This window comes from Drosophila melanogaster, chromosome 3L (genome assembly GCF_000001215.4).
Source record: "Drosophila melanogaster chromosome 3L".
NCBI lineage: Eukaryota > Metazoa > Arthropoda > Insecta > Diptera > Drosophilidae > Drosophila > Drosophila melanogaster.
The window spans coordinates 16,299,415-16,312,738 of NT_037436.4; the positions used below are offsets into that span (position 1 = coordinate 16,299,415).

General features: G+C 43.1%; 6 protein-coding genes, 1 long non-coding RNA gene and 1 other non-coding gene across 8 annotated transcripts, besides 1 other annotated feature; 5 read left to right on the plus strand and 3 right to left on the minus strand.

Moving 5' to 3' along the window:
• Positions 1 to 2,038: 2,038 nt before the first annotated feature.
• On the plus strand, positions 2,039 to 2,613 carry CG4982 (uncharacterized protein). The gene is made up of 2 exons (NM_140609.3): positions 2,039 to 2,081; positions 2,145 to 2,613. Exons 1-2 carry the CDS (start codon positions 2,070 to 2,072, stop codon positions 2,472 to 2,474), a joined length of 342 nt encoding a protein of 113 aa, NP_648866.1. The 5' UTR covers positions 2,039 to 2,069; the 3' UTR covers positions 2,475 to 2,613.
• A 462-nt stretch (positions 2,614 to 3,075) lies between these two features.
• On the minus strand, positions 3,076 to 3,764 carry CG13044 (uncharacterized protein). The gene is made up of 2 exons (NM_140610.4): positions 3,688 to 3,764; positions 3,076 to 3,622 (listed from the first exon to the last, which is right to left on the minus strand). Exons 1-2 carry the CDS (start codon positions 3,697 to 3,699, stop codon positions 3,167 to 3,169), a joined length of 468 nt encoding a protein of 155 aa, NP_648867.1. The 5' UTR covers positions 3,700 to 3,764; the 3' UTR covers positions 3,076 to 3,166.
• Positions 3,130 to 4,117, plus strand: asRNA:CR45890 (antisense RNA:CR45890). The gene has a single exon (NR_133248.1).
• A 190-nt stretch (positions 4,118 to 4,307) lies between these two features.
• Positions 4,308 to 4,374: a mobile genetic element.
• Positions 4,375 to 4,867: 493 nt separating this feature from the next.
• On the plus strand, positions 4,868 to 5,248 carry CG43249 (uncharacterized protein). The gene is made up of 2 exons (NM_001259862.1): positions 4,868 to 4,906; positions 4,964 to 5,248. The coding sequence occupies exons 1-2, from the start codon at positions 4,886 to 4,888 to the stop codon at positions 5,174 to 5,176; spliced, it is 234 nt and encodes a 77-aa protein (NP_001246791.1). The 5' UTR covers positions 4,868 to 4,885; the 3' UTR covers positions 5,177 to 5,248.
• A 562-nt stretch (positions 5,249 to 5,810) lies between these two features.
• CG13043 (uncharacterized protein) lies at positions 5,811 to 6,456 on the minus strand. Its single transcript, NM_140611.4, has one exon. It carries the CDS (start codon positions 6,375 to 6,377, stop codon positions 5,931 to 5,933), a length of 447 nt encoding a protein of 148 aa, NP_648868.2. The 5' UTR covers positions 6,378 to 6,456; the 3' UTR covers positions 5,811 to 5,930.
• A 729-nt stretch (positions 6,457 to 7,185) lies between these two features.
• CG13063 (uncharacterized protein) lies at positions 7,186 to 7,791 on the plus strand. Its single transcript, NM_140612.2, has 2 exons — positions 7,186 to 7,244; positions 7,307 to 7,791. The coding sequence occupies exons 1-2, from the start codon at positions 7,233 to 7,235 to the stop codon at positions 7,682 to 7,684; spliced, it is 390 nt and encodes a 129-aa protein (NP_648869.1). The 5' UTR covers positions 7,186 to 7,232; the 3' UTR covers positions 7,685 to 7,791.
• A 640-nt stretch (positions 7,792 to 8,431) lies between these two features.
• CG13042 (uncharacterized protein) lies at positions 8,432 to 9,066 on the minus strand. Its single transcript, NM_140613.2, has 2 exons — positions 8,990 to 9,066; positions 8,432 to 8,925 (listed from the first exon to the last, which is right to left on the minus strand). The coding sequence occupies exons 1-2, from the start codon at positions 8,999 to 9,001 to the stop codon at positions 8,584 to 8,586; spliced, it is 354 nt and encodes a 117-aa protein (NP_648870.1). The 5' UTR covers positions 9,002 to 9,066; the 3' UTR covers positions 8,432 to 8,583.
• A 459-nt stretch (positions 9,067 to 9,525) lies between these two features.
• lncRNA:CR32160 (long non-coding RNA:CR32160) lies at positions 9,526 to 11,904 on the plus strand. The gene is made up of 2 exons (NR_048284.1): positions 9,526 to 10,103; positions 10,345 to 11,904. It is a non-coding gene; the product is annotated as a long non-coding RNA:CR32160 (long non-coding RNA).
• Positions 11,905 to 13,324: the final 1,420 nt, after the last annotated feature.

A 13,324-nucleotide genomic window follows, 5' to 3' on the forward strand; every position in this document is an offset into this window, starting at 1 on the left:
AATTATATAGAAAAAACGAAATACCCACAAGAAAACAACACCAAAACGAATTCGATTCGAGACCAAACAACAACCAGACAAACGAACTCCACTTAACTCGACTTCGAGTTCTGTGTGTAATCAAGGAAGTTGTTGGCGCTCTAGTGTTTGGCAAGTTGCAACCGGCAAAAAGTTGCTGGTGCGTCTAGTTTTGTATAATTCAGTCATTAAAATTAATAAGACAATGCAGATCACACGCCCCACAAAAACACGCTGACAGCAAATCCCAAAAGGCGATGCAAGAAGTGGCCTAGCCAGGCATTTTCCAAACGTTTAGGCCTGGAGGCGGATGTGGCTATTACAAATCTAATTACATGGCGTATGAGCGATTTTCAATACTGTTTTTGGCCAGGCCAAGCTGAGTCGCACCGATAACGAGCAGATAAGGCCAGCTCAGAGTGTTGCTACTTTGCACCAATAATTACAACAAAAATCTCAGACTGGGCACTGCTTACTACAGCTAATTAAGTTGCATGTTTCATGGTGACAACCCAAAGATACAGATACAAAAGCAGTTGAGTTCGAGTTGAATTCGGGCCAGTCCCAGTGGACGCAGTCAACTTCTATTAGCCAGACTATTTAAAACTCTTGTCCATTTGTCAATATTCCAATTACTTGGAGATTGCATATGGAATTGTTTTGGAAAAGTGGATTAGCCGAAGCTCAAGTTCTTCGTGGAAATATTCACTTCCTTATGTGATTTGGCCATTACCATTACCAACTTGGTACGAGTTGGAGGCATAAATAAATTGATTAAAATATTTGTTGGTACTTTGGCCTGTTCTAATTGGTTGTAAGAAATCCCATATTTTCTTGCTTTTGGTCAAAAAGAGCAAAGTGGTTAATAAGCGCCCAATCGCTATCATGGGTTAAGCAAAAGGCAAAGCTTATATTATTTAAGAAAAGCTTACAACCAAGCTTCACTTTACGATAGCAGCTCAAAAGTATACGACTATTTTTCAAAACGACACTCAATTTTTCTGGCTTAAAACAATAGAATTGGTCACAAAGCCATAGCCATTATGTAGCTTTTTTTAACATATTTATTTGTTTCTTGTTTATCTTGGTTTTTTATTTCTGCAGCTGGAAATATTACACCCGGCGGTAAGTGCCAGTCAAAGATTTGTGCCAACTACTGCTAAACGAACCAGTGATTTACACTACCAAGCTGGCTGGGCCAAAATGTCTGCGGGCACACAGAGACCAAAGTGGACCGAATCCCAGTAACAATGGCATTCTGCAGTCGCTATGCCAACAATAAGAGCAACTTGGCCAATGATTAAATCGTTTCGGGGCCTGTCAGCGTCATGTTATGTATCTCGCTTCTGAAAACGCTCATTGTGGGCTTCTATTTTTTTTTTTTGTTTGTATATTTCTGCTTTGGTTTTTCTTCTTAATTAAATTAGAGCCAAGGTCGCCGCAAATGGGCTGGGAATCTTGGCGTGTTTGGTTAATTATAAGCAAAGTTAGAGGAAAGTATAGGCCATACACATGCGACATATGGTGTTTGGCCTACGATTTGCGTTGGTGGCACCCAAAAATAGTCGGGAAAATAGTCAGTGAGCCAGGGGAAAAAAAAAGAGTTTGGCTGTTGGTTATGCTAATGGCTTATGGCTGGAACGCTGGCCCACATCTGTGTGCCAGTCAAGTAGAAGAAATAACCAGGAGTTGGGAGCCAATTTAATGGGTGTGGGTGCTGCAACAGGTATCCACAAGTGGGTGGCTTGTTTATTTGCCTATTTACCTATTCGGCTTTAGCCTCGCCTCGGCCGAAAGCCGCTCGCTCAGTTACGCCCAAATGGGTCACTAATGAGCCATCTGGGCCTGGGAATTGGCTTGAGGAAAAACGCAAAAAACATCAGTATGGCAAAAACAAAAAAAAAAAAAACAAGACACACAAAATTTAGATGATGGCTCGATTGTTTGTGCCAATTCTAACGTAAAGAAGCCAATTCCCTTGGTCGGACTTGTATAAAACCCGAGTGACTTCTTCCACTGCCAAACATTGTTGCAGAGTTTCCCCAGCGAAGATGTTCAAAGTTGTGAGTTGCCCCTATAACACATAATATTTGGTAAATACCTAAAGCAATATCTATTCCCCTTAGGTGTTCCTTTTGTGCGGAGTATTCGCTGTCCTGATCCAGGCTCGCCCCAGCTACTTGCCCAGCTATGAGCACGTGGAATATGCTCCCAGTGTCGTAGGATACGAGAGTTATGCCCTTCCAGCCGCCGTCTCACACCAGAGTTCCACAGTGGTGCACGAGAAGCGTCCCTACTGGCGCCCCATTGTGGATCACACGCCCATCCTGAAGGCAGCCTATGCTCCAGCTACTTCGATCTCGTATGCCCCACTTGGATACGCGGGCAACAGTGCGGGATGGTACGAGCCGGGAATCTGGGGAGTATCCAGTTACCCCAGCATTTATCTGAAGTAGAACAACGAACAAAGAAACCCTTCTCCACAGAAAATCTCATTTTTGGTTATGTGTAACATATTACCTCTTCTGTATTGCAAACTTAAATGTACATCAAATATGCAATAAATAAAAACGTTCGACGTAAAGGTAATATCATAGTACCTATGATAGCTTTAGTGAACTAGCCTCTGGAATATATATAGTAATATTGGAAAACATTAGTTCTTGTTCTGGAAACGTACATAATCAAAAAACATACCAAACCAATATGGCTGGGTGCAACTGCGTCTCTTAAATCACATTTCAGTAAGTCTAAATTTTGTTGATTTTAAAGACAACCTGAATTTAATATTCAATTAAAAAAATTTTTGTTTATTTGCTGGGACAACAAATAAATAAATACAAATAAAATTCAAGCTTTGGTTTATTCAAAATGTTATTGAAGTATTTAGTTATTGTGCATCGATACCATTGTTAAATAAGTTTTGTACTTCAAATGAATTTAATTCTGTTTTTAAAACATTCAGAAATGTAGGAACACTTTTTAGAACGCTTCTTTGTAAACTTCAGAATTAATTTATATATCCCCACATCATTAAGAAATTCACATCATCTGTTTGGTATTCACAATTTAATTTATTCTTTTTTCGATTTCCTTATTTTTTTTCAACTAGAAAGGCACAGTTCAAACTCTTTCGATCCTCACCACATTACCAGGAGCCAGCGGCGTAGGTCAGAGGGGCGTGGTGCAGCAGGGGAGCTGGGGCGGCGTAGGAGAGGGGAGCCGAGTAGGCCACCGGTGCGGAATAGGTCAGAGGAGCGGCATACGAGGAGTAGGCCACCGGGGCGGAGTAGGCCAGAGGAGCAGAGTAGGCGACGGGAGCCAAAGTCTTCACAATGGGTGCGGCGGCCAACACGGGAGCGGAGTGGACAGCGGTGGTCTTGACCACGGGAGCCACCACATCCTCCACCACGGGGGTGCTGTGCACCTGGGTCAGGCTCTGGTGGGACACGGCGGTGGGCACGCTCTTCACAACAGCACCCACTTTGGCCAGAACGGGCTCCTGGACGACGGTGGTGGTGGCGGGAGCGCTGTAGACCAGAGGAGCAGCAGCCAGGTGACCGGGCTTGGCGGCGGCCACGGCCAAAAGAGCAGCGAGAACGAACTGGAGACGAGAATAAGAGTTAGTATTCCAAAGTGGTGCCATATGGATATCCCTGCGATCCTTACCAATTTGAACATATTGGTGTGGTGTTGGCTTCTTCGACTGGTGTCGCTGGATAGGGAGACAGACTTCGAATGTGTTGAGCTGAGGGACTGTCAACGTCTTTTATACTTGAACTTCACATTTTACACACACACGCACTTCGCCGGCTTTTGTCAATTGAGGCGGATACAATAAGCCATAAGTCGAACGTGCCTGAACGGATTCTGGCCGCTTGTCTCGGGTCTTGGCCATAAACCAGATTATTATTCGTGGCCAATTTCTGTTCGGCTCGCTCGCCTCCTCAACCGAGTTTGCCCCTTTCCCACTACTCATTACTTCACTTATTTTCGGCCTCGCACTTGTTTGCCATACCCACTCTTGATTTCATTTCACAACTCGGAGCTCATTAGTCGCACGTACTCACCTGAAGATCGATTTCTGGTGCGGAGGGAGAACCAAGGGTCCGAGATTACTTCTAATTGGAAACCAATCGTAATCGCTTCCGACCCAATTCAAGGCCAAGTTTATAATGACAGGAAAACACTTTCGCTTGGCTTACTCGCATTTACTTAAATTCCAAGAATTCGCAATGATTTTTGCTTGATTAAAATGGTCATTCAAAACAGTAGTGAGTAAAAGCTACAGAAAGAACGCTATAGTATATTTACTCGACTATTAGATACCCGCTTATCAGCTAGTGGGAATGCGAACGAGAAAGTTCAACAACCTCTTTGATTATTAAATGAAAATTTTAACAGTTTTTTCAAAACTGTGGGTGTGGCGTCTTTTTACAACGTGGGTCAACAAATGTATATGTCTCTGGAATCTGCATACTTAATCTCAACTTTCTACCTTTTATCCCGAAATCCCGCGGGAGCCCGAAAGGCCCCGCCAGAAATCCCGCTAGAGATCCCGGCACGTTTCGCCAAATCCCGCCATATATGTACTGCTTGTAAACTTTTTTGTAGGAAGAAAATGGATTTAGATATATATGTACAGTTTTGTTGACCATTTTTAAACCTAATCCGACCACTGAAGTGTTGCTTTCCTCCAAGTAAACTGTCTGTGTTTATTTTTCTATTCCGTAAAATTGTGACTGCACCTGTCCAGAACATCCAGAACACTCGTATTGAAGAATTGAACAGAATTTGGTATATAAATGCGTAGAATTTTAATAATGCACCAGTGATTGCATTTAACCCGCCGTTGATAACACTACAAATGGATTACCTGTTGAAAGCGGTAAGAAAATATAGAAAATATTCATAAAAATACTCTGTTAAATGGATTTCTTTCTAGATATTTGTTCTAATCCTTCTGAGCATCCACTGCACCAATGGATATGTTAATGGCCGCCACGAGATAGTCAGAAGGGAGGTGAACGTGACAGAGGTGGATCGCGGATTGAGTGGAGCACTAACCATGTTTTTCCAGCCCCTTGCTGATTTTGCTGCCAAGTTAAAGATGGAGATACCCATGATTACACACTTCCGCACCAAACATTTTAACTAATGTATTGTTTTAATTGTAAAAAAAGTGATTTAAAATGTTTTTAGCCTGTATTATTAAAAACGTTTAAATCAGAGGTACAATGACTTTTAGAAATGCCCTTGAAGAGGGCTAATGGTTCGTTGAGTTCACTGCCCGAAAATGTCAGCAATTCCCAACCAGCGGGATGCCCACGCTGTCACCCAGCTAATTTTCACCCACATATGTGGCGTTTTTCCGACATATGGGTGTCCAATATTTACCCACGGCACAGGTGCAGCAGGATGTAAGTAGATACGTGACACAGGGCATTGAACCAGGACACTTTTAGTACACCAAGCGAGCTAAGACCAAGTCCACACGCGCCGGAAAATGTTTAAAAAAAAAGTCTAAATTCACGTCAAAATGTCAACATTTCGCCTAACATTTTGAATTTCAAGACAAAGTAAATCAGCCCCGAATTTCATTATATATTTACCAAGAACAATGAGTTCCACAGTTAATTTACTTTTTCAGTTCTAGTACCTTTGTATTAGTATATATATTTCATCTATATATTAGTGATAAAAGCTATTTGTTACTATCATCTGTTTAGACTCTTTAGGAACTACAGGAAGATAAATGACCCGCAGGGTGAAGAAAACAACTTGCACGATTTCAAAGCAAAACATTTATTTATTTAAAATTCGTATCACAAAACCGTCCAGCGATGCACATGCATCCTGGTCACCTGTCAACAGTGAGAGGAGTAGGATTCGGAGTGGGCCTGGCCATGGATTTACCACACACCAGTGGCGGTGTAGGTCAGCGGCGAGGAGGCGGCCACTTGGGCGTAGGATGTGGCCAGAACGGGAGCGGCGGCGGCGTAGGATGTGTGAACAACGGGAGCAGGAGCAGCGTAACTGGTGTGGACAACGGGAGCAGCGGCATAGGAGGTGTGAACCACTGGAGCGGCAGCAGCATAGCTGACCACCGGAGTGGACTTCACCACGGGAGCAACGACATCCTCGACAACATGAGCGTGACTGTGCACCACCGACTGGCTCTGGTGGCTGACGGCAGTGGGTACGCTCTTGACCACGGCTCCCACCTTGGCCAGAACGGGCTCCTGGACGATGGTCGTCGCTGCTGGGGCAGCGTAGACCAGCGGGGAGGACTCCAACAGGTGACCGGGACGGGCAGCGGCTACAGCGAGCAGAGCAGACAATACCACCAACTTGAACATTTTGGAAATGGGTTAGGTCTGTATTGACTGTTTGGAATTGGGAGTGATCGGTTTGAGTTTCTTGCGAGAACTGTTGCCGTTTGCCGGGCTGCATCTATCTTTTTATACAGCAGCCATTTGGCTTTGACCTTCCGGCTCACAAAAGTGCGTCACAATTCGGACCGAAGTCATACCCATATCAGATTCTGGCCAACGATCAATAAGCAATTAGCGTCGGTGGACGGCTCAGCGGAGACAAGCGAACTACTTGTTCGGGTACTCGGAAATGTGATACACAGAGAAAAAAAGTGATCGTATTATGATAAATATTTCATATCATTGCGTCTTTAATTTGAACACATTCTTTATATACTTTGGAGTTTTAAGTATAGTGATATTTTTTTAATATTTTAAATTAAATAATAGATCACTCCTCACTTATTGCCTCACTTATTTCTTCTGTGTAAAACTGATCCGAATCACAGCCATTAGCCCCTTGACTGCCATTAGATACAGTGATTCCTCGGCGACTGCATTACTTGCACTTTGGGGGCGTGAGTCAGGGTCAACTTGCAGTGCGTGAGCTTTTTGGTTTTGGGCTACGGGTTTTTGGGATTTTGGGTCTCACAGTGACCAAATGCAAGTCTCATGTTTTATTGTGCCGGCGAGGGCAGATTTATACAACTCATTTGGTTTTGACTGCCCTCTGCTCTGCTCGTAAATGTTTTAATTAAACCACTCTTTCTTCGCCTTGCAGCCGCGTCGTGAACATCCATTTTTAACCATATATAAGGCGGCACTTGCGGTTGTCAAATTATCAGTCAACTTGTTCGCTTCAGCAGCACAACACAGACCAAGAAACAAAAATCCTTAAACATGTTCAAATTGGTAAGTTACAAAATTTATCACAGCATTATATCATCAATTAATCCTCCAACTCTCTTGTCCAGGTGGTGTTGTCTGCTCTCCTCGCCGTAGCTGTCGCTCGTCCCGGTCATCTTTATGAGTCTCCTCTGGTTTATGCCGCTCCAGCTGCCACAACCGTTGTCCAGGAGCGCTCTCTGGCCAAGGTGGGTTCTGTGGTCAGCAGCATTCCCACATCGGTCTCCCACCAGAGCCAGTCGGTGGTGCACAGCCACTCGCATGTAGTGGAGGACATCGTGGCCCCGGTGGTGAAGTCCACTCCGGTGGTCAGCTATGCTGCAGCTGCCCCAGTGGTGCATACCGCCTATGCTGCCGCTCCCGTTGTCCACACCAGCTATGCCGCCCCGGTGGTGCACACCTCCTATGCCGCCGCTTCTCCGGTTGTCTACAACTCCAGCTGGTAATCGAAAGACTAGACCTTTGGGGACTCATCCCAGCGAACTGGACGGTTAGAAAATAGCGATTCCTATTGTACATAATTGAGTTTAATTGCGAGTAAAATGTGATTGTTAAAAAATTGACATTTGTTTTGATTGGGAAATTACTATAGTGCTGTAGCCATACTTACAAAAATACAGCTACAATTTGAAAATTTGGGCTTTAAATGCCTTTTTAAATTGAAGATACAAATTAATATAATATAATATAATATACATATATTATATATATAATATATAATTATATATATAATATAAGTTCACATTTCTTATAGTTGTAGATTACTACTGAAAAAAAATTGGATTACTAAACAAAACTTGTTTTGAGTTGAAGATTAATTGATCTTACATAGTGCCTGAAATTTGGAATTTTTTTAAACAGTCATCAATTTCTATGTTATATTCAGATAGAATTAATTCATTAAGGATATACTATTGTTCATATATGTACTACTATAAATGGTATAAGTAGAGTATTGAAAGCATAATTTAAACAACGAACAATAAACAATAATTGCTTGATAACGATTTAGAATAAAGTACTATCCAAGATAAATTTCAAAACACGTATAAACATCAAGCAACCAAATCGTGATAGATAAGAACTACCAGCCACATAAGTTAAGGTAAAAGCACTGATACCGAGTTCTTATCTAACTTCTAGTGAACTGGTAGCATAAAGTGTTTTTCCATTAAGAAATATGCCACAGAATTATTTTGAGCATGAAACATGGATTTATTTACATCAGTCGAAATGTGAAAGAAGAAAAACAAAACAGCAGGGTTGAGAGTTTAAGCATGGGATCGAGGTGAGGGTAAGCCAAAGTTGCTAGCCCACGCAATGCCATCCAGGACCTCCATCACATTTACCAGGACGGAGCCCAGCCATGGCCAGCCCAACCATGTCCGGCCCACGGAGACGAGAGGAGGGTCGTGTGGAGGGCAGGAGCCGCATAAGTCTTGATGATGGGAGCGGCATAGGTCTTCACCACCGGAGCCACAATCGGTTGGATGATGTGGGCCGAGCTGTGCACCTGGCTGATGCTCTGGTGGGAGACGGCACTGGGCACGGTCTTGATGATGGCGCCCACCTTGGCCAGAGCCGGTTCATGGATGATGGCAGGAGCGGCATAGCTGTGGAGCAGTGGACCAGACTCCAAATAACCCGGACGGGCAGCCACGACGGCGAGCAGAGCGAAGAACACCACCTTTTCGATGAAAATTATAGCATTAGGTCCAGAATCATGTGACTTGGCCATAGGGTAGACTCACCAACTTGTACATTTTGCTAATCCTTGCGATCCTGGTGCGCTAGCTATTGGCTGAACTACTGAACTGTTGGTCTGTGTTGACGCCTCGCCGATTTGTGTGGTTAGCTCCAAATTTGCAGCGGCTTTTATAGTGCCCAAAAAGCCGAGCAGAGCCCATGTGCAACCGAATCTTAAAATGCAGAAAATACAATAATAATAATTTTCTTGCTCTTTTTTTTTTGGCCATTTGCTATTTTCCTCCTTCAAGCATCGTTAAGAAAAGCTGAAAAATAACGCCAACGGGGAGTTCGCCGAGTTTGCATGTGCAGCAGCTGATTCGCTTTGTCTTCGGCCAGCTTTTTGGCCAGAAAATACCAGCACACCCCACTCCCCCCACAACTCGGCAAATGCCCAAATGGCCAACTGACCGAGTGTGGTGGCCACTGCCCACCTAAGACATCGTACCCCATTAGGTTGCAAAAAAAAAAGAAATAGAAACCAGTCAAAATGTAATGTCTGACCGAATGGGTTGAGCTCACAGACGTTAGGTTTCTGGCCCATTCGGGCAGTTGGCCAGCAGCCGCCACTTTCAGCACTTCAGGCCAAGACGGGTGTCGCTGAAAATGTGCTTCGCACTTGTCATTTTCCTCCTCGCAACTGACCGTGAAAATTTCCCCTAGCTGCAACACGCACAGCAGCCGCAAACCGAACTCGCCCAAAGTAGTCCAAGTTCAATGGAAACGCACTTGCGTGTATCTGTCATGGCCAAAACATAACTGGCTCTGATGTCCGGAGGGGCGGGGGGATTTGCCTCTTCGGCTGTTTCGTCTGCGGTAGAAGGCCAACGGAGGCGGAGGTAATAGCGGTGGTAATGGAGGAGGTAGTGGTAATGGTAATGCTATCGTCACCGCGTTGAGAAAGGAATGTGCGCAAACTCGCTGGCCAATTTGTTTGCCCATCACGTCGGCCAACGAACGCGAAACGAAATGAAAATGAATTTCTTCATATTTTAACAAGCCTCACAGTGGTTTTTAATGTTTACTTCATTTCGCTTTCAGTGCGGAGATGAGTAGGAAAATACTATCACGAGAATTTCGAATAGTTATATCTGGAGAAGTACTTCGGAACTTTTGGAAGTGAGTACATAGTTTTAAGAAAATATAAATGAGAATTTCTTTTTGAACTGTATGAGTATCATTTTTCTTGCCTCCTTAAATAGTAAAACGTGTGCTATAATAAAAATATCTAATTGATTTTATTATATATTAAATTCCAAAACAAAATTGTAGCTTCATGAGCAGTGCTATTTATTACATTTTCCTTTACTAAACTTAAAAATATAAAATAAATTTTATTTAATTTTTTCTTATTTTTCAGATGTAACATATTTAAGATATCTAAACCGAATTAATCTCCGAATATACTTTGCTTTACTGTATCTTTTATTTCTTTGGGCAACGACAGCACTCCCTTCCTTTCTCCGCCCCTTTTTTTCCGTTCGCATTTTCAGGTTATGCTAATCTCGGCCTGCAATTGTCTGGCATAACAATGGCCAGCTAGACGGGCCAGCGATAAAGCACCAGAAGGCGCAAATCCAAAGACCGCCACAATCACAGCCACATCCCACATAGAACCGCACTCGGGACTGGTCTGGAGTTCCGCTTTGTGTAATAAGCAAACATCGATGGCGATTGCGCAGGCGCGCAGATCACTCATACGCCATGGACGCAGTGGTGGCGGCAAAAAGGGGATTAAGATATATATGATGATTTTCCTGACTAACCACTTTAGATCTTTGGCTACTTGGTTGTCACCTTACATCCCGTTTTTAATGATCCCCTCTAATATTTTTTGCATTTGCCACTGCTTGCAAGTGACAAACACAACTGTACCTTCAATGGTGTTCAACTGTAGTTGTATTTACCGCCGTTATGGTGATTTGTCAGCAATTTTTAGCATGATTAATGAATGTTTCAATCCGGCGACACAACTCCCTCTTCCTCCAACCCACCGCTTTGTTAGCCGAAATTCTTGAGTGACTTTTAATAGATTTGAGTCTATTTCTGTTAAATTCCTTGGCAATATCCGGGCTGTGTGCTTTTGCCACATCTGTGTTACATGTTTGTACATATCTCTCTTGGGATCTCGAGTGGTACTGCTCTGGGGGTAATGTACGCCTTATGGCCAGCAGGCAAGTGACAGTTCTGTCGCTGTTTTCGTATCTTTTTTCCTTATTTTGTATTTCTAACATTGCATTGCAAAAGACTGGATACAAGAGCCACTAACCACATTAAGAAACAGCCAGGCAATTATCAGGCAGGGAACCAGTTCCCCGGGCAAACTCGGATCGATTGCCTGTTATCGCCACCGTTTAGCACCAAACTCAATTTCGCTTTTAATTAGAGACATTCGAGCTGATCTCAACTTAAACGTAATGAACAACAATTAGCCGCGCTTAAAGATCACTTACTCGGGAGTTAAGGAACACTTGTTGACAGTCTTTAAGCGTCATTACTCTTTCGTCGTGTTCTTACCTTAATTACCTCTATTTTGTTAGTATTTCCGAGTCTTTCAATATTAACTTTTGATCGGCCATTGTACTTTTGTGATTTTCATACACGTTACTGGCTGAAAGGTCGGCTTAGATCACACGGAAAAATATGAACTACGTTTTGATGTCATGTAAATAATGTATTGAAATTAAAAATGAGGAAGTTATTACTGCAAGTCAATTGAGAAAAATAAGTCAAATGGTGTGGAAGTAAAGAGCAAATAACACGATCAGAAAAAAACACATAGAATATAAAATTTTATTATTAAATTTGTACTTTATGATTACTCGAATTTAACAAAGCCCCTGTATTATGTCGTTTAAGGATTATAATGACTTTTGGTACTTACTTAAGCTTAAGTTATAATAAAGGCAATTATTTCTTGATTACGGTATATACGGTATATGTGGAACACTTTTAGTTTAATTAAACTTCTGTTTCTGTAAACAAGAATAATAAAAGTCTTAATAGTTTTATTTATAACCCGATAGTTAAAGTCCGCCTGTGATCTTTGTTAGAAACTAGTCGACCTACCTTTCAGCCGCCTACAGAAGTAATTCAAAACTAAATCTATTAAAATGCTCATAAACTAAAGTACAAAAGCATACTGCTAGCAGTGCAGACACTTTTGAATTACTCAAAATTAGTTGACCATTATGTTACGTGAAATTGAATATTTCTGCGGGCCAGAAAAGAGCGTGGTTGGCCAGACCCGATCTGTCGGATTGGCAATGTAGTTAGTTGCCAAACACTCCCGGCCCAGCCACAAATGATACGACCTGTCCTGTTGGCACAGTTCACTCAGGTGTCAGAGCGCTGGACACTCAGAAACTCAGATGGAGTCGGAAACTCCGGCCAGAAGGAGCATTACGCAAATGGCAATCGGTGGTGAGAAATGTGCTGCAGCTGTGGCAAGTAGAGCGGCGCCCCATGCCGCACAATATACGTACATATATAAAAATCATTTTCATTTCCACGGAGCCCCTCGAGTAATTACGTTCGACTAACTCGCTGGCCGAGGTGCCTGCTGGCTGCCACTCTGGCGTATACTCAACGAGAATACCCAACAGGTGGCCGAGCGACCAATTGGCCATTGGCCACTCGCTAAGGTCAGATGTGTCCATCAATTGAGCGGCATTCTCGGATTGGAAGTGCTGCGTCAGCGGATGCCTGACTTGGTTCACAATTTAATTGCAATAACATTGAAAATATCTAGAGATTCCAAGTCGAAGATAACAAATGCGGACTGCGGGCTCCCACTAACCCACTGAACTGAATCGGGCATTTTTGGGTGGAGTGCTGCGGCACTCCACTGTTGCAAGTTGCAACATAGTCGCTAGCTGCAACTCGTTTATGGCGCAGATGCAGTGCTTCCTGGTCGCGATAAGTCAAGCAATTGAATTCATTTCGGGCCACAATTTTTTCCCATTTTCATTTTTTTGGGAGTGCTGACCAGGGACCCCAGCGAATTGTTGTGTAAATATTTACACCGCTTAATGCAAATCATGATTAATTTGCCACAGCCTCGTTGCCGATTATTATACCCTCGCTGGCTGACATTTCAGCACTTGCCGTCCAAGTTGCCTGTCAAAATACCAAACGACATTCTAATGAGCTCGTGCTCTCGACTCAAGTGTTCTAGTTTGCCATGAAGTTGTATCTGTATCTGTATCTGAAGCTGAATCCGCTGCCGTTCGTGAACTTTTCCAGGCGATGAGATGACAGGGCGCGAATGGAAGCCTTAAATATCACAATCGATGGCAGTCAGTAGCGAAGCTGAGCAACTGCAGTCAATACAATGTTAA